The sequence below is a fragment of the Erithacus rubecula genome, assembly GCF_903797595.1.
Source record: "Erithacus rubecula genome assembly, chromosome: 15".
Classification (NCBI taxonomy): domain Eukaryota; kingdom Metazoa; phylum Chordata; class Aves; order Passeriformes; family Muscicapidae; genus Erithacus; species Erithacus rubecula.
In genome coordinates, this window is record NC_136667.1 from 2,049,907 (window position 1) to 2,070,301 (window position 20,395).

The 20,395-nt window shown below is 36.4% G+C and overlaps 1 protein-coding gene across 2 annotated transcripts in view; it reads right to left on the minus strand.

Moving 5' to 3' along the window:
• Positions 1-80: 80 nt before the first annotated feature.
• The window catches only part of PCDH11X (protocadherin 11 X-linked), a 394,642-nt gene continuing 374,327 nt past the window's right edge, over positions 81-20,395 (minus strand). For both annotated transcript variants that reach the window (XM_079319074.1, XM_079319073.1), the window contains one exon: positions 81-2,893. In XM_079319074.1, the coding sequence (XP_079175200.1) occupies positions 2,514-2,893 (380 nt within the window). In that variant the 3' untranslated portion in view covers positions 81-2,513. The remainder of the gene's footprint in view (positions 2,894-20,395) is intronic.

A 20,395-nucleotide genomic window follows, 5' to 3' on the forward strand; every position in this document is an offset into this window, starting at 1 on the left:
GATAAAAACTAAATTAAGTGAAGTTTGTTGGGTTTTTTCTCCCTACCAATGAAAAAAAAAAAAAACCACTAATTCTGGGTCCTTCACCTTTTCCTATAAAAATCCTCAAATTGTAGAAATGAATTCTTTGCCAGGAAATTTCAGTTACAATTTTCATCCCCAAAAGAACTGTTTCAGGCGAAAAAAAAAAAAAAAATAAAGGAGAATTTTCCAATGGAGCTGCCAATTCCATAAACCATTGGTATAGCAGCATCTGTAATAAAAGCTAAAAACCTCTGCTTACAATAGGAGGAATTACTGTCAGCATTATTCTAAATTTGCACAATTAGCATGTTTGGTAAATCTGTGTAAACTACAGATAAGCTGATTTTTTGCATATCCCTGAAAAGAATTGCCAAATTCTCTCCTCATGATGTCTCCAAAGCAAACAACAAAGGGCTTTGTATACATTAGGTATGAATTAATTTGTCAATTTTTTAATTGGCCTGGAATTGGAAATGAGATGTGTCAGTACCCAAAGGATTATGTTTTTTTTTTTTTTCCAGGATTTACATGCAACTGGAAGCCAGTGTGCCACATCTTTTCTAAATGTTATTGAAAACTACCTTAAAAAAAAAAAAAAAAAAAAAAAGCAAAAGAAGTACATCATTAGATAATCTGATGTCCATTTGTCCATTTATTAAACCCTATCAGTAGGTTAAAAGTGAAGTTTTTTTTTAATTTTTTTATTTTTATTTTTATTTTGCACATAAAATCTAAATGTGGTCTGAATAGATTTACAGTGGGGACAGCAATATATAAAGCTACTTATACCTGCTGGGCACATAAGAGAAGCTCTTTTAGCATTCATTGGAAACCCTCAACAACTTGAACTTCTGGAAATTTTACAAGCAGTTAATATTACAGCATTTTTACACACAGTTTTGTTTATAAATTACAGAATTAAGTTACATTATGAAGCCTACATAGAGTTCTACCCATAGGAAATATTCACACACTGTTTTCCCCCTCCATACAGCTTCGATTGTCTCATTTAATGTAGCAATAAAATAAAAAATTATGCATTTTCTTAAAGGAAAGATTTCTTGGTATGTACATACTGCAAATGATGAAATGGCTAAAGACCAACAAAGTACTAGAAGGAAATACTGGAAGGAAAACATGTTTTTCATCTAAGAAAGGACTTTCCTTTCCATCCACTGTGGAATTTACCAAGAGAATATATTCTCCAACACATAGAACATTGAAAAAAATCCTTCCTCTTTAAAGAGAATCACCTTGAGCCTTTTTCAGATAATATGATCAGTCTTTGTTTATATTTATCCAGCTTCCATTACCTAGATCCTTCTTTCCTAGCTGAGCACTATCATTCTCTAACAACTAATCCACAATGACAAGTACTTCTTAATCTAACAGGTTTGTCATGAAGTAACTAATATTATAGTTAAACTTTTACTGGATGCTTACAAGAGGTGAATATAGCTGTAAAAAAAGCCGTACACATCACTATTAAATATTCTTTAAAACACTGGTAGCTTGCAGCCACGAAATCACATCAGCCAAAAAAACTACCCCACTTCCTACTGTTTTCAGCAGTGCCCATGAAATTTTCAACTAACAGGAACAGTAGCCAAAGCAAGCTCTGCAAGACAAAAAAAAAAAAAAAAAAAAAAAAAAAAAAGAAGAAAAAAAGAGAGAGAAATAGACTTATGGCTTGAAAAACATGAGAAGCATAATGTTGTTCCTTGAATCATTATAGAAAGGAAAATATTGGAAATTTAAAAAATAACGTTTTTGTTATTTGTTTCCATTTTTGATCTTGGATATCCTCTCATTGTCACGTTGTGTATTTCACACAGAAAAGCCTCGTTGGGAGCTTTCTACTTCATCTATTGCATTCTTTCAGAGAATAAATACCTGTACATTGAGCCAATAAAAGTTAAAATAAAAATCAGTCGTCATGTACATTCTCCTTCTTAATTATATAAAAGATAAATTTTGGTGGGAAGATATACCATCTTTCTGAAGAATTAGATTTTGGGATCTTAATAATTTCATTATGTCAAGTAATCAAATGAGAAATTGCTCACTTGATCTCTAATGCTAAGCAAATGGAAGATGAAATCTATGAATATGCCATAAATTAGAACAACAAAGAAAAATCTGAGTAAGCTATTTTTAGACTGCAATATCCCCAAACTGTACTAAGGAATTGCCTTCAAAGGGAGGAAGAACTGCTGGCAGATATTCGCACTACACGGCCCGTGTAAGAAAACAAACAGGATTTTCTTTTTCCTCTGATTATTTCTGGGTTGTGGGTTCTCTTCCCCATTTCCTGGATTTCACCAACAACTACAACCAACACCTTTCAACCAGGTCCCTCCTTTCGACGTTGCGTTTCAGACGTGGGGTTCTACACACACAAACATTCCCCGGCCTAAGGAGCGCCGCTAGGCCGTGCCCACGCACAGTCACACTTAAAGCCTCGACCGGGGCTTTTCTCAGCCCGGCACTCACAGCTGGTGCTCGTGGATGAAGCCGGAGCTGCCGCCGGCCCCCGGCGCCGGCCGGGAGGCGGCGAAGTTGGCCAAGGGGATGACCTTGACGGGATCCTCGCCGGCGCAATGTCTCTCGCAGGTGTTGTAGAACTGAGGCCTGGGCCCAGCCTGGCCCTTGTCACTGTCGTCCTTGGGCAGGGCTCTCCCGAGGGTGTGGCGCCCCTCGGGGCCCCAGGCGTGCTGGAAGCCGAAGGACGGCAGGGAGGCGCCGGGCGGGGGGAACTGCGCCAGCGCCGGCGGCATCCAGCAGCTGTCGGAGTGGCCGAGGATGAGGCACTCCTGAGTGCAGTTCTCAGAGGCCTCGGCCAGAGCTTTCTGCAGGTTCACCTCGATAGCTGGGGGGGAAAAACACGAGACATGGTCAGGGGTGTGAGGAGAGAGGGAATAACATCAACACACCCATGCTTGTCTTGTAATGGTGGCCATGGCTTGGCAGGAAAAGGCCTCCGGGTGGAGGGTTCAGGTGTTGGGGCCCACCGTCATTAAAGCTTTATAATCAGCCCTTATACACTCAATTTTCTAGAATCATACAACTGCTCAGATTGGAAAATGTTTCTAAGACCAGAACAACCTCCCAGAGAGGTGGTGGAATCACCATTTCCAGAGTGTTTACGAAAAGGTCGGACATGGCACTTGGTGCTGTAGCCTAGACTCTGAGTTGAGGTTTCAGGACATTGGTTGGACTCTTTGATATTAGAGGTCTCTTCCAACCTCATTATTCTGTGATTCTGATTCTGTGAAGTAAAACCATTAACCCAACACCACCCTGTTCACCACTAAAAAACCCTCCAAGTGCCACATCCAACGCCTTTCAAACACTGCCAGGGATGATGAATCCACCTCTTCCCTCAACAGCCTCTTCCAAGGCTTGATGACCCCTGCAGTGAAGGAATTTTTATCCTAATGTCCACTCTAAACCTCCTGTGGCACAACGTGATTGTATCCTCTAGACCAGACACATAAAATAATGTTTTCACTTCTTACAATTGCAATTTCTCTAATAAAGCTAAAAACTCTACAATAATGCCATTACTTTAGATATTTGCATAGAACTACTTGGGAAAAAGATTTTTTTTTTTAAATATTCTCTTAAAAAATAGATTTTTTTATTCTTTTCCTTTGCTTAAGGCAAAACCCCTAAATTGAGCACCAGCCAAAAAATGGTCCATTGGCCTCAAAGATGCACTCAGGAGTTACAAGAATGAAAGAGCCTAACAGCTATTTTAAAGAGAATTGATTTCTCCATGCATTCAATACTGGACACCTTGAAAAATCAAAGAGCACTAGGAAAAGAAGATGTAACCTCTATAGTTTGCCAGTAATCAAACCAGATTTCTTCAGTAGATGCTAGGTTTGTGCCCTTGAAAAGGGATTAGAGAAATTTTAATTTGTTCAAAGGAAAAGTAAACTACTGAGTCTGATAGATTTCCATTTGTAATACATAAATATTCTTGATCTGTTTTATTTAAATTGTGGCTATACAATGGTAGGTAAATTTAAAATTAATGGAATTAAATTTCTACAAATGATTCCTCAAAATAGTTCTAATATTGCAAGTGTTAATTTTATATTCTATTCCCTTGTACACGGTTAAATACATCAGAAGTGCAGAAGAATATCTCAATGGATATTTCCATCTGTTTTCTTCACAAAACTTCCTAATGAAAGATACACACATATTTTCAATACCTGTCTAAATGAAAACAGCATTTAAAATCAGATTCTGGCTCATAAGCACTGGAGAAGGAATGCCACTGAAATTACTTAGAGCAATGAGAGTGATGAGTAGGAGCCTCCCACCCTCTGAGCTTTATGTTTAAACAGATGCTGCATTTCTGTTTTAACAAATATTTTGCATGTTGAAAACTGTGTAAAGCTGCAGAGCACAAACACTTATTTCCATGCTACATCTCAATACAAAGGAATTAAGTTTTACCTTCAGGCATTGAAATATATAATTTTGCTGTCCAAAACAGGATACATTTTTTTTAACAAAATCTACCATGTTTAAGAAGACAGCTGGTTGCTTGTTATATTGTTAATGCTCTATTCTTGATTATTTCTCCTTCAGGATTCTGTACATGTCAGTTAGAGGAGGGATTGTTTATAAATGTTATTTTGTGTATTGCTGGCATTTCAACATGTCCTCAGTCATTTTGCCTGAGTATTTTTCTGTTTAATCCTGACAAAGCTTTGGCACCTTGCTGTTGAAATACTAATCCAGTTTTGATGGGCAGTAGGAGACATAAATATGGAAAAAATTCAGTGGAGCCAATAGCTACTGCAAAAAAAGAAAAGTTTCTAATGGAAGATTAGTCTAATCTTTCTGTGTCCTACTATCTGCTATTAGAGACATAAATTTAAACATATACAAGTCTTTTAAGCTCTTTAATTATCCAGGTCTGCTTCTGTTCTGACGAAGGCAATTCACTGAAATAAGGTACAACCTTGACAGAGTGTGGAGTTATCCCCATTTTGTAGAGAAACTGATCTTTTTGTGCATTAATTAAAAAAAAAAAAAAAAAAAAAAAAAAGCCCAACCTTAAAATGCTATTAATTCAGTTAAAATGTGAAACACACAATTATTTTTTTGGAAATTATACTTATTTTGAGCTCTTCACAGCAAGTTATTCCAACCTTTCCATTTCTCCCAACCTACAGTTAAGAGAGAATACAAAGCTAAAACAGCAAAAGGAAGCATTTGACAATAAAAATTTAACATTTAACATTGGCCAAGGCAACGCTGAAAGAAAAAAGGTCACATATAAAACACACTCCACATCATTTCAAAGATCAGGACAGTAATTTTGTGCCACGTGTTGCCAGACAACCTGGAGACTTGGAATATGTTAAGAATGAGAGTATTGTTAAAATTACAGTCTTGCTTATTCTGTTAGTAAAGAGATATTTTAATCAGATTTTTAGTTTTATTAAAAAAATAAAAACAGAAGGGAAAGTGAAAATGAGAGGGAAAGGGAAAGGGAAAGGGAAAGGGAAAGGGAAAGGGAAAGGGAAAGGGAAAGGGAAAGGGAAAGGGAAAGGGAAAGGGAAAAGGAAAGGGAAAGAGAATTATTTTGGTGTTAAGTTGGGTTTTTTAAATACAAAAAACTGCCAGTTCAGGATTGTTTAGAAGAAACATCTTTTGTAGAAGTCATAATCTTTTTTCAATCTTGTTTCACTGTTGTTGTCAGAATATGCTTTTCATCAGTGCTTATGGTTATAATTGTGCTTATGGTTATACATGGCTTTATGGTGCATGATAAATATACAGTTTTTCTTAACTTTGAAAAAACCTTCTCTAAGTCAAACAAACAAACAAACAAACAAACAACTTTCCCCACCCACAAACCAAAGACTCTTGGAAAACAACTCAAACTAGAAGAAACTGTAGGGAAAATTCTGCATGAATATTCATGAATATTCTGCATGGATATATATATATATATTTTTTTTTTTCCCTGCTCTTCCAGGCCATGAACCAAATCTCCATTTTGTCAAACTCACTCTCTATTTTCCTACATGGCATTCCAGCCACACCTGTGGGAGATGTGAATTTCAATGTTCACGTGGTCACTCATCAGAGTCTCTCAAATTGACCACGGCACCTCCTGGCTGCTGCTCTTTAAGCTTCCTTCTATTTTGTTTCTTTGCAAGTCATTCTAAATGTGGGTGACAATCAAATTTTCTGAGCCTTTCTCTCTCATTCCAAAGTAGTAGTGCAGGTGATTATTCTGCATAGTCTGATAAGTAATCAGGGGGAGGAAACTCCTCTGACATCTGCCTCTGCCCATCAAGGAAGGGAAAGTTCCGGCTGTCTCGGAATATTTTCAGAAGAAATGATGGTTCTTGCAAGTGAAATTCAGTGTCTGGTACCATCTTCCCTCATAAGACTTGACAGGTTTATAAATGGAAATAGGAGTTTGCATATTCCCAACATATTATGAATAAAGAATATATTCCATTGAACTCTTAGCAGTCTAACTAATTTCTTACTTCACTCAGTTATAAACTCTCAGTTTTAGATATTTTTTTCCATACTACATGGAGACTCTTCAAACATGACATCCAAATAATACAAAAGAGAATTTTTAATTCATATAAGAGATCACACTCATGCACACGTGAGTTTAGTGCTCTGATTTGATCTCCAGGTTGTTTTAGAAATGATTTTTTTATTTTTAATTATCTGCAGAGCTAAGAACATTTTTAAAGAAATTGTCTGTCAGGTCTTAAGAAATGTTTAGATCAAAACTGTCAAATATAACTAAAAGCACAACAGCTAAAAGACTTTATGCATTGTTCCACAGTCTCATCATTTATAGGTCAAAACAGTTTTCAAATAAGAATATTTACCTTCACCCAAGAAAATGTGGAAGTCCAGCCTTGCCAGACAACTATCCTTCAATCAAAACAGCTTTTTTTTGCCTTGTTTGTTTCGACCAGAGACTTCCTATGGTTATAAAGTCTACATGGGATTTTAGAGGTAGTAAATAAAAATGTTGATTATCCTCTTTGCTGGTTCTTTCCTCACTCTGCCATCAAAGTCATCACTTGCACCATGGAATCACAGAGATTAGGCTGGAAAAGACTTTTTTTTGGTCTAATCTTCTGCACATATCTGGATATATTGGTTGAAAAAGAGAGTAGCTTTTCCAAAAGGTCAAACTTTCAGAATTGTGCATATCCTTTAAGAGAAAAAAATCCCAATGCTGTGTTGAAAGGAAGATCTGCTTCTCTAAGGGTTGGACAATCAAGAACATGAAATCCTGGAGAAGCCTTAAAAGATCTCCACTTTTATTCACATGTGTAGCAAGGATCAAAAGACATTTGTAACTGCATTCATTAGCAAAGTACTCAGATTAATTAGAAGTTCAGAAACCACCAGACTACACTATACCAGTGCAGGTTTAGGGACATAGAAACTGTGCAAAGAAAATTTCCAAACCAATTAAAAAAAAAAAAAAAAAAGAGAAGAAAAACCCTTAAACCACAGAATATAGAGTGCTTGTATTTTAAAGCCATGTAGCTGAAATCTTAATGAAAATCCAGTCTTGAATTTGACACATTTTGGATGCAAACCATCCAGTGTTACATTTAGAGCGCTCTTGTTTCATAATAAAGCAAGCAACAATTAGCAAGCAATTAAGCAAATTGCCCATAATTATGCCATTGCTGAGCTATTTTTCATATTTTCCCAACACAGCACATATATGAATACATGGCTTGCAGTGTTCTGTCAGCATCCAGAGTCTCCTCTCCTTCACTGCAGCGTTTGGATGAAGCAGCTCCCAGTGCATCTCCAGCTCTCTCTGCCCAGCAGGAACCCCCAGAGTGATGGAGATGACAACCCCAGCTCCTCATCCCAGCCAAGAGTTCCTAAGGAATGGGTCAGGCCCCTCCACCACGTGCTGCCCTTGTGTATTTACCAAATGTGCTACTAAATCTAAGCAGGAATTCAGGCATAATGTGGGGAAATTATCGCTCGGAATTACCCTGGTGACCAAAAGTGGCCACTTGAGTACCATCATTTAGAGGTCTCCAGCAGATGAGGAGAGCAGAAATGACATTAACAATAAAAAAGGGAGGGAGGAATAGTAGTTAGTGTAAACTGGGTTACTTTAATAAGGTCAGGAGGAAGAAGCCTGAATGCAGAAACCCTAAATGAGCACAGCTATAATACACTCCAGCTTTTTGGTTTAATAATAAAATGCCTTTGGGAGGAGTCCTCTATGAATATTTTATTTCCTGTATACGTCTCAATAAATTAAAAACCTGAAAGAGTTACTTAAATTCTAGCCTTGGAACCTTTTTATTTCACAGAACAAGTAGGACACACCACTCTCTTATTTTCAGCTGCATGTACAGAGCTTGCTTTGCTTGTGAGAAATCAGAGGAAGATTGATCCTCCAGATGTTCTGACTGAGGAATCCACAGGCATGAGGGAAATCACATCTTCCTGTGCTACCTAAACTCACCAGATTGTGCAGGACACCTTGCAAGAATCAGCTCTGCTTCCATTCCAGTGAACACAGTTTATATCCTAAAAGCTCTGATTTTAATTTGATCAGAAAAAAAAAAAAAAAAAATTCTCATAAAATCCAAACGGTAGGATGAGGTGTGAGAATTTTGCACCTGAATTCAACGAGCCAAGCAAACATTATTAAAGATGGCCAAGGAAAGTTGGTGAGGGAGAGAGGAAAAGGAGGCAAGAGAATCAGCCTCTGGTAATTCCTGTCTCATTAACTGCACTTGTGAAGTGGATCTTTGCCTCACAAACAATAGCCCTACAAATAAAGCACATTAATCTTTCATTTGGTTCCCTCATTGTTATTCTGACTAGAGCCTCAATCTTGTATTAATCATAACCAAGATATGGTCTAAAGGCAATGCTCCTGTAAAAAGTTCAGCTTCAACAATTACTGTTTTCCACAGAAAGAGATTTCACACGAAAAACAAAAACAAAAACAAAAAAACAACAAAACCAAGTTCCCAAACCTGCTGGAAACTCCTTTTTTCAGCCCAATGAACATGGGTGTGGCAGAGCTGTAGGACAGTACCTGACAGTGACCCTTACTGCTCTAACAGTCCAATTAAATTCATCTTTTATGTCCATGTTTTGCTGATATTTATGGAAAAAAAGATCATTTGCAAAGTCTGCATGTTTCTTTGTCCATAAAGTGTATATTGAGTTTTCAATGAGAATTTTAACTATAACTAGTAAAGTATAATGACAATCTAAAATGGATAACCTAAAATCTAGTATATTGATTACAATACTGGCTAATACAATGTGCTTTATTTAATATTTAATTAACTGCTTCCCATTGAACCTTCTTAATTATTAATACATGGTTCATTATTTAACATGGAATATAAATTCAAATTCAAATCAATTAAACAAGGTGAAACTACATAGTGAGAAATGGTTTATCCTCCAGCAATAACCTTCGACCTGGAAAAATAGTAAAGAGTGAAATTAGCATTTTTTCCCCCCATAACTGCAAAGACTGTGCATTTTAAGTGATACATATCAAGCTCTGCTACTGATGTAAAATTCCTGTAATAAACACAGCATCCTATTAAAAAATGCTGAATAAAAAAGAGCTTCAGCTGTCACTTTTCAGAGGAATCATTGACACAGAATATAATACTGTACCTTGCTTTTCAGATTTAAGTTTCAAATAAAATCATGTGTGTCCATGAGGGAAAGGCAGCTTATTGATTTTACTAAAAATCACTAAATATCCCAAAAGAGCAAAGATTCATAAACTAAGAATCACTACAAAATCTACATAGACTCACTTTGGTGTAGAAACAGAGGAAAATAAATTTCTTAAGCTTAGGCTGTGTAATAAAAAAATCAAAATACATCAATCAAAAATTCTGATACATCAGAACAAAGATCTGGTTTCACACACAGCAGCTCCTTTAAGGGTTGGTGTCAGAAAAAAAACTCTTAAATGTCTTTCCATTCTCTATTCACTTCAGTCTCTTGGTGCATCTCCATGCAAATGGTGCTGTGTCTTCCTTTTTATTGACTTCACAGTAAAAAATAAACAAAAGTTTGATGGAAAGTAGAATACTAAAAGAAAAAAATCTTTTAAATGAAGTAATTGAACAACTGTGGGCAATTGGTCACAGTTCAGACACTTTAATGAAACATTAATTTTCAGAAGGGAGTCATAAAACTCCCAAATGCTCAGTGAGCTAGTGAACATATATCTCCTGTGATAACTTAAAGGATAGCCAATAAAAGTTGTTCTGAATTGTTCTGAATTTCATCAGATATGCACAAACAGAAATTTAAAGTCAAAGACCACTAGAGCAGCAACCAAAACAAATCTACAACAGTCTAAAAATATTCTGTACCTTTTGTGGTGCATTATCCAACCTCATATCAAGGAACAAAAAAACCAAACAGACCTATATTTATTTATTAGAATATTCATAAAAAGGGTTTTTTTTTTTTTTTTTTTTTTTTACTATGAACACCCTGACTATTTATTTTCAAATACTTCTAAACATGTTTACAATAATTACCTATGCTGATATCTATGTAACACACTTTGCTTTTTTTGGGTTCTGATAGCTGTTACATTTTATCAGACCACCAACAACATTAATTCACTCCAGCTGAATATATAAATAAAGCTTGCTGAGGGTTTTTTGACAAAACAATTTTCCCATCAAAAGCATAGTTTCAAAATTCAAATGCTTTGTGACAGTGTTAATTCACAATACATCTGGAGGTATAAAGTGTGGCAAATGGTAGTTCCCATTCTATTATTCTATTCTATTCTATTCTATTCTATTCTATTCTATTCTATTCTATTCTATTCTATTCTATTCTATTCTATTCTATTCTATTCTATTCTATTCATTTTCACTTATTTCTTTAAAATATGAGGATCCTCAATTTTATGAAGAAATGACATTATTGAATGGAAATGTTCTCATTTCTCCAAAGCTGTCCCTCAGATTTTACATTTCACAATAAATATCACTTCAGGTTATGATTTTGGGAAATAAGCACTGTACATAAGCACAGCTTCTATTTCACAGCATCTGCAGCATGGCCTAACAACAATCACAAATCCCCTTTTCTCAATTCCCTGCAACACCCTTGCCATTACTGCAGGAGAATAAACCTTATGCTCCACCTCAAAACTTTAAAAAATCCACAATTATGAGGGATTGGGATACATATTTCAGGGTAAGAGGCCATGGTTTTTAATTCCCCTAAAGCAGCATGTTGTGTGTTTTAGATCCCTTCATGACAGCCAACAACCTTGAGGAAGGGCAGGCTGGTAAAACTCCAAAATTCTCCCCAGGACACTGGGATTGCCCTGCTGCTCCCCTGGTGCTCCCCAGGACACTCTCCTCCATATGGCTGCAGCTTTTCCAGGAGGAAAAACCCTCCCAGCCACAGCCACACAACAGCTCCCATCCAATTTCTCACAGCAGTTTTCTGTCAACACCACTTTGTCAATCTGCCACCCAACCACCCTCACTGGACCCACAGAGCTGCTCATCCCTTTGACAAAGGCTCCAGAAATGTGTGAACACATGGAAAGGGCCATGTTTGATTAACAACCTTGTGATTGCTGTAAAAATGAAATTTGAAAGGTAATAATTACATTTGTAATTACGTAGGTCTAAATCTCTTATGTTTCCTCCTCCCTGTATTTCTGGGCAGCTGGAGCAATGACTCATTAATAATAATAAAGTCATTTAACCCTGCAGGTACATTACAAGGAGAAAGATGTCATTTGTCACCAACACAAATAGAACAATCACTGAAGGATACAGCAAGACCACTATTTCATATTTATTGCAAATGATAAAAGGGACATTTTGCTCTCATTCTCCCCACGACATCCCAATCTGCTTTTTAATTATCAGCAAACATAAGGGGACAGCATACAACATATGAGGGCCTGCTAATAATGCATTGTCCTGCAGTGACATTTCCATAATCACTTTCAATCTACCCTATACATATGCACTAGTTAAAGCTTTCAGCTCTTGAAATCATACCCCCTAGTAAGGAATGAATTATCCTCTGCAGACTGAGCACACAAAAGCAGCTCTTTTGCAGAGTTGGAGGGTCTCAGAGCTGACATGTGCCTTGCTGTTACTTTAAGTGATAAGTTTTGGCATCCTGTTGCACTTATGGTTGAACACAGTGTGACTTAAAAATAAATGCAATTGTGTTTTTAGGCCAGGAACTTTGCAGTTGTAAATCTCACTGGCAATAGTTTAGACAAGGACTTTTCTGCAAGTCACTTGATTTTCCAGTGCTTTTCAGCGTTGTTCTGTTCTTTGTTTCCTCAAGAACTCTGCAAGAAGAGCTCTGTGTTAGATGACACAAATATCCTTTTCATTAGGAACTCAAGTAAGGTACTCGGAATTTATGGCACTTTTTTTTAAAAAAAGTATTACTGATAGTTCTCCCTGTCTATGAAATAAACTTCTGAAGAAAAAACTATTATTTCCCTACATGATTCTATTCAGATATATGAAATTTTGAGGAAAATTAATGCAGAGAAATTTCTCCTGTGATATCAATATAATAATTATATAATTAAATTATAATTATAAAATTAAAGGAAGTTTCCTGAGCTTCAATTCCATTAAGCTAGAACTTCAATTTCTTCCTTGCTTTGCTTATTCATCAGCACTTAACCATCAGGCACACAGGAAGACCAGAGAACAAACTTAACAATATGAAGTTATAAACTGTTATTGTGTGGGTTAGAAAGGAGGTAAGCAAAACTCCTAAATCTGTTTGCATTTCCCCCAGGTACTACAACAATCTATAGAAAGACATGCTTTCAAAAACTTAAATAAGTAGTGTTAAGAAATAAGACACATCAGGAAAGAGTAAAGTGCACAGAGTAAAATTCATATTTTCACTGTTAAGATAGTGACAACACAGAAAAGCTTGTATGTGGAGTGAAATGTTTTGTCAAATTGAAAAATGGAAATAATATGAACACTACAATTTTCACATCAATTTGAGGTAAAATGTTTTGAATTACAGTCATTTTAATCTTATTTTATAAAGAAAATGACTTGAAATGGGTGATAATTTAAAGCAGCATAATCCAAACTTCATTGTGCTCCAGTCAGGCATGGGAGCGTGGCTCTGAGTGATTGGGAGCAATCTGTGCCCATCAGCTCAGAGCCTCATCTGAGCAAGGAGAAGCATTCCTGAAGAACTGCAGCTCCCAGCATTTACCTGAGAGCTCAAAATCACCCACTGGGATGGCTCCAACCTCCTAATTGGGGCTGCTGGCACCTGCAGAAATTTGGGCAGCATCCTGATGAGGCAATACAGGCACAGTTACAGCTCTTTGACATTCCCTTCTTGCCAGCTTCTCCTGAAGTTTTGCTCTTTTTGCTCATCTCACTCACATCAGCCTTCTCCAATTATTAAGGTTTTTTTGGAATAAATATATCTATCTATATCTAATCTATATCTATATCTATATCTATATCTATATCTATATCTATATCTATATCTATATCTATATCTATATCTATCTAATCTATATATCTATATCTATATCTATATCAAATGTCTGTGTGTGTGTGTACATATGTGTGTATATATATATATATATATATATATATGTGTGTGTGTGTGTTCTCCAGAGTAATTTTCAATTGAATCTAAAAAACCCTGGAATTTTAGCTAGCAGCATTACTAAACTTGTGGGGTTTTCTTTAAATCTGATGATTCTATCAGCCCTTGGACAGCAGACAAATGATGGGAATAATTTAGGCCAGATCAACACTTGACACAATTTTCTTTACAGAACATTTTCTCCTAGCATAGATAATTTTAAAAAGACACTGTTAGGAACCAGTGATAGTTGTGATTATTCTGGAAGATTTTAGTGTCAGTAAAATCAGCCAAGAGAATGGAAGTGAGCAGCTGCTGACAGAATCTTGTCAGCCCATTGCAACATCTGTCAGGAAAGGTTCTGTGGCTGCAACCATGAGGACTGTGCTGCTTGAAAACAGGGCAGTGGTTACTATTATTATTATTATTATTATTATTATTATTATTATTATTATTATTATTGTTGTTGTTGTTGTTGTTTTTATTAATTACTTGGAGCATAAAAAAAGAAAATTGTGGGAGTATTAAGTTAAACTTCATGAAGTGTCCAATTGTTCATGAGATTAAACTTCATTACTTCAAAGATGGAAATATTTTTAAATGGAAATAAACATACTGATCTTTAAATGATACTTTTATAAACTCAGTTATATAAACACGTTCTTATAACCACACTCTGTCTATGTGTGTCTGTGGAAAGATTCTGAGGAGAGATATAAATGTATTGACCTTCAAATTTCAGAGAGTAGGTGTCAAGTTTTGACTCAGCCCTCCGTATATTCATATTTTTATACATTGAACCATAGCTGTCTTTGAAAAAAAAAAAAAAAAAAAAAAAGCAATGTTCACTCCTGTTTGATAAGCTTTGGCATGAATATGCCTAGGCTAATAAAAGCCTAACATATATTATTTAGCAAGGTTAAAAACTAGCAATCAGACTTGTCAGGGAACTCATCCCTCCTTTAGTATTTATCAGCCATTTCTCTACTGCATGGGACAGAGGCTCCTTTAGGATCAGATTGAAGAGAAATCAGTTTTTACAAAGTCACTCAAGCTCAGCATCCAGCTCCTCTGAAAGTCTGGTTTGCAATCCTGGGCAGGGCAGACATTGAAGGTAACCAAACAAATCCCAGCAGTTCTTGCCAGGAGTGAAAGTTCTTGAGCTAATCTCTGGTTCATAAGAGCAAACCCACAAATCCCATAACTTATATTTATTTTTTCTTAAGTCCTACAGAAAAGATTTTAAGTCTGGGTTAAGTGCTGCTCTGGCAGATGCCACATAGAAAGCTGTCACCACTTTTGCCACAGATTTCTTTTTGAGAGGGTCCAAACCTGAATTTCTGAAGTTGATGCTCCTTGAGGAGCTCCAGCAACCTGCATTTCACAACCACCTTTCCTACAGTTCTGTGGATGGCAGGAGGAGTTTGAACCGTGTTCCAAAGGGATGCTTTAAAGCTTTCTATGTTTTTTAATTAACCATAGGACATGAAAGGACCTAAATTAAAAGTTACCAGTCAATTGCTGACTAAGTGTTCACCAGCCTGTTATTGAACTTGTTTCATCTATTTATTCCTTAACTCACCCATAGTCTAGAGATGTCATGAATCTGCTCAAAGTTCATTTATTATCCTCTATTGCTTCTGTTCAAGCCCATGTTAACAGAATAAATTCATCACAAATGATCAGACTTGCAAAGGCAGATTTGGATTCTGACAGAGAATAATTTACCATGGCTGGGAAAAAGCCTCCCCCCAACTGGAATGCTGGAACTGGAACTGGAATGACTGCAGAACTTCTGCAGAAAAGGACATGAGACCAATAATAAACCCCTGACCCCAATTCCACAAACAGGGAGGTTCCTGACACTCCTACTCTGTTACACCACACTTGCTGTATATCTACATATTATCTGAATTACAGAAGCAACTGGATACAGCAGCATTGATAACGTGTTTTGGGTGCTGTTACAACAGGGAAAAATCAAATGCATTTTGTAGTTATAAGTCCATTTTCCAGTGGAATTGGAAAGCACAAAGATATTGTCATGAACTTGGCATCACTGTGATTTGAACAGAGGTTTTATTTATTGTAAAGCCCAGAAACACTTGAAATTAAACAATTGATCATGGCACCATAGTCAATATTCAAACTAGTATTATTTCAGCCAGTTATTGTTTTGTCCTGAGCTTCAGCAGAGGGAGAATTCCTCCTCCTCACAGCAGACTGGACATGGCTCCTTCTCTATCAGACTGGAACTCCATTTATCCATCCCTTCATGTACTTGTCTCCTAATTCTGTACACACCAGAGCCCTTTCCCTGCCCCTGCTCTTGTTACACTGAGTAAATATGCAGCTGCAGGACTTGAGCAGCAGAATTTCCCCAGGGAAAAAGAGGGAAAAAAAAACAGTTAGCAGTCCAGATCTATCCAGGTTAAAAAAAAAAAAAAAAAAATTAAAAAAACCCCTCACTCAGCTCTGCCTAGATATTTTATAGAGGATCTTATATACTGATATAATAATAAATATCAGTGCTCAAGTTTTTGTGAATATGTAGCTTATCTGGATGGCTTCTTCAGAACATCCCAGCTCCCTTTCCCCCCTTTCTTTTATCATATTCCAGCACCCAACTGAACTGTGCTTCCAAATGTGCTGCAATCATTTTTTTTTTTTTTTCTGATTCTAATATATATTTACTCTATGAATGCCTTGAATCTCAGGCCTTCAGTGAGGTGAATATCCCAAGTGTCTGATCAGTGCCTGGTGTCCCATTGGAGAATCCTGTACTGAAAGGGATCCAACATTTCCCAGGGAAGCACTGGAGAGATGGAAAGTGCAAACTCTGCAGTAGCAATTCATCTCCCTGGTGTAAATGTGTTTGGATGCAAACTTTAATTAAATTATCATATACTATTTTTCTCATAGGACCCTTGGGCCCAGTTCAGAGAGTAAGTAGTTATTCAATATTTCTCTTTATCTACTCTAATCAGCATGTGGCCACACACCTTTTTAATTAATACTTTCAAAGCCTTGTGTTGAATGCAGATTTATTCATTTCCTCTGGTATCTGTTGTTTTTCACAGCACTATCAAAAACTTCATGAACATCAATAATATCCCACCTGCATTATTTGTTTTATTGAGGCCATTTGCATCTGGGAAACTGAGGAATTAAAAAATTGAGCAAAATTATGCAGCCTCCATTATACCATTATTTCTTGGTGCCCAACTTCAGGTAACTTAAACCAGATTTTTACACTCTTGAGCACTGAATATTATATTATATTATATTATATTATATTATATTATATTATATTATATTATATTATATTATATTATATTATATTATATTATATTATATTATATTATATTATATTATATTATATTATATTATATTATATTATATTATATTATATTATATTATATTATATTATAATGTTATGTTATGTTATGTTATGTTATGTTATATTAGTTTTCAAAGCATATCTGTTGAAGAAGGGGATGATGTCTTTGGCACTCAAAGAAACCCAAATGACAAAACATGAGAGCAAAAAATTCAGTTTTCCCCCTCCACCAAAGAGCTGTGCTCTTCATTTCCAAATATATAACAAAATATAGGAATATTGAAGAGCTGTCTTTCATTGTCATTACTAAATCTAACCAAATAGAACATCAAAAAGCCATGAATACAGTTTAAATAGTCATCCCATGATGAAGAGCTCATTCTTTTAATAAACTGCTAAAAATCAGAGAATTTTATGTGCTTTGATGATTTCTTACAGTGCCAAAACTTTCCAAAGATATATCTTAAAATCCAGCTCTAACTGTAATGCAATAAAATGTAACGATTTCATAAAATTTTACGTGGTGAACCAATTCTAGAAATTCCTCAAAGTGCTTCTCGGAATCAAACTTTAATTCATTTTTGAAATGGACTGGACTCTACTTACAACTGTTCCCACTGTAAAATCTCATTATTTTTATGTAAGCTGAAATAGATTGGCCCTTATGCAAGGAGAAATGCACACCTACATCAGAGTTTCTCAGAACTGCTGCTGTTACCCCTGGCTGGTGAGGGATTTGTTTTGCAGCCTTTTCTCCCTGTGTTTCTGCCATGGGTTGTGTCCTTTTCTCCCTGACTCCACAGCCAGGCTGCAGTTCCCATACTGAACAATCCTTTTTTTTTTTTTTTTTTTTTTTTAGGGAATGAGCCAAATCCAAGAAGAGAAGGGAACACAATGGGACACGTGCTGAAGAAAGCAGGAAATAATTTTTGGGAGCAGCAGGTCTGCTCTCCCTTTCTAGCTCCAGCAGCATCACCATGTGTGATCCCAGAACAGTGATTTGCACATGGTTCTCATGGGGATGGCACAAATTCAGATCCCCTGGGCTCAGTGCAGCAGGGAGCTCACAGCACCCCAGCCCAGCTGCAGACACCTTACTCCCACTTCCCTGGATGAGCTCTCACCCCTTTCCACAAAACCCTTCAGAGGAGCTGAGAAACACCTAAAAACAGGCTGGATCTTGGCATTTCGTGAGGGGAGAGTTGGATCAATATAATGATGTGGCAGGGTGAGTAAATGGGCTGGAGCACAGCTCCAAAGCAGCAGGAGGAGAAGGGGAATCCAGCTCCCAACAAAAGAGCTTGGCACTTGGCCCCTACACTTGTGACAGCTTGAAGGATAAGAGCTCTGAATGAATGGTCATATTCTCATGTTCCAGAGAAAAGAAGGGAACAAAAAAGCAGATATTAATACCTGGCTTTTCATGAAAGAGAAAAGGGAAAGCAGGGGTGCACTCCAAAGGAGTTCTGGTCCATTGGATTTTAATGCCAGGCTTTTCATCTCAAGGCTCCATCTTCACGAGTAACAAGGTGCTGGCCACCCCAAGGGCAGCTCAGCAAACTGCAATTTCTAATTTGGACTCTAAGTACCCACTAGAAAGGCCATTTGTCCAAAGATTTTTAGATAGAATTGCTTCAGAAGTTCCACAGGCTCACAGGGATTAATCCTCAATGTAGGCACAAAAAAAACCCCAAAAAACCTGTCACAAAATGTTCACAACTCAAACACAACTAAAGTTAGAGCTCCTAACTTTTGCTGGTCCTGTCAACCTGCCTGAAATGATAATTAAAAAGTGCCAAAAATGAAAATACACATTTTTCATCATAGATACTTTTTTTTTTTTCCTAACTTATTTTATGCACAGCTTATCATATTACCAAAAATGGGTGAGGGAAAACAACTGGCTCCCTGAAGGGGCAGCACAGAAGAATTTGATATACATTCAGATTTTTAATTTACTTCTTGTAAATTACTTGTCCAGGGTTCATCTTCTGAATTTTTTCTTTTTTCATTTTAGTTGCTGTTTTAGCTTGTCCATCAAAAAGAAATAAAGAAAGGAGCAAAAAAGCCACAGGGTACCTAAAATGCCATGAGGCAAAAAGTTTCAACAAATTCTTTAAGCAAAGGTTTGATCTTCATATTTTCTCCACTTCCTAACAAAGCTGGATAATACATGCAGAAATGTTCATTATATTCTCAAAAGACAAGCTGATAATACTAAAATATTACCTTGCCAAATGGTTCACCATGAGTATAACATCACATTAAATGCATTACCTTGGCTTGTTTTTTCCATGCTAAATGATCAATATAAAATTACTGAACATGTTCTATGGCTGGTAAAATAAATCTGTTCACAGAACACTCTTGATTTCCAGTCAGCCAAATCTGGCTGCCATCTGATATAAAAAACAACAGTCACCTTTATATCAAAATATGTATTTATAACAATTCAAACTACTCATGCTTTTCTAAAATTGGGTCAAATCTCAAATCCTGGAACATATTTCAGTTCTGCTTCTGTACATGAATCCCAGTGACAGTTCCTGCCAATCATTGTGTGGATTTTTTGTCCTGAAACTTTGTGGATAAGTCACAAATTATTATAGGTGAAATGAAAATATCCTCTGAAATCAGGGTTTTTAGTATGGAATGTGGGTTTTTTTGTTTCTTTTTTTTTTTTTTTCTGTTTGTTTGGGTTTTTTTTGTTGTTCTTTTTTCACACCGAAAATGAGATGATTAACAGAAAGTTGTCTTAGTAATGTTAATTATCAATTTATCATAATTTTGAGAAGATCAGTAAGGATTGCTGGAGAGGTGTTGACAAGATGCAAGAAAAAAGAATAAAAATAAGCCCATGGGAAGTGATTGGGATACTTCCTAAGGTACAATTTACTGGTATTTTTATGAAAAAAAAAATGGATAAAGGAATAAAAATAAACCCATGGGAAAGGATTGGGATTTTTCCCTGAGCTCCATTTTACTGGTATTTTTATGGCAAGTCTGCAACATGCAAAATAATAATTTTCTGAGTATGTATGAATCTATTTAAAGGTAAAACTTTTCAGGCTACTTTTCATAAACCCATCAGCACTGCTAAGGCACTATTTTAATTTCATTTTTTACTCCTAAGGAAGGCAAAATGCCATTTCACAAGGTGATTGATTACAAAAAGTGCAGCAACACAAAAAAAAAAAAAAATAAGCTGTACACAGAGAGTAAAGGTGTCAGGTCACAAAATCTACCTGTCAAATTCACTGATTGTTGTTTCTTCTTTGCCTTTTTCCTCCCCAGCACCCAGTGCAGAGCTGCCCCTGCTGTTTGTCAGTGGCCAATTACACCTTCTCAGTGCAGGTTTGCATCCCAAGG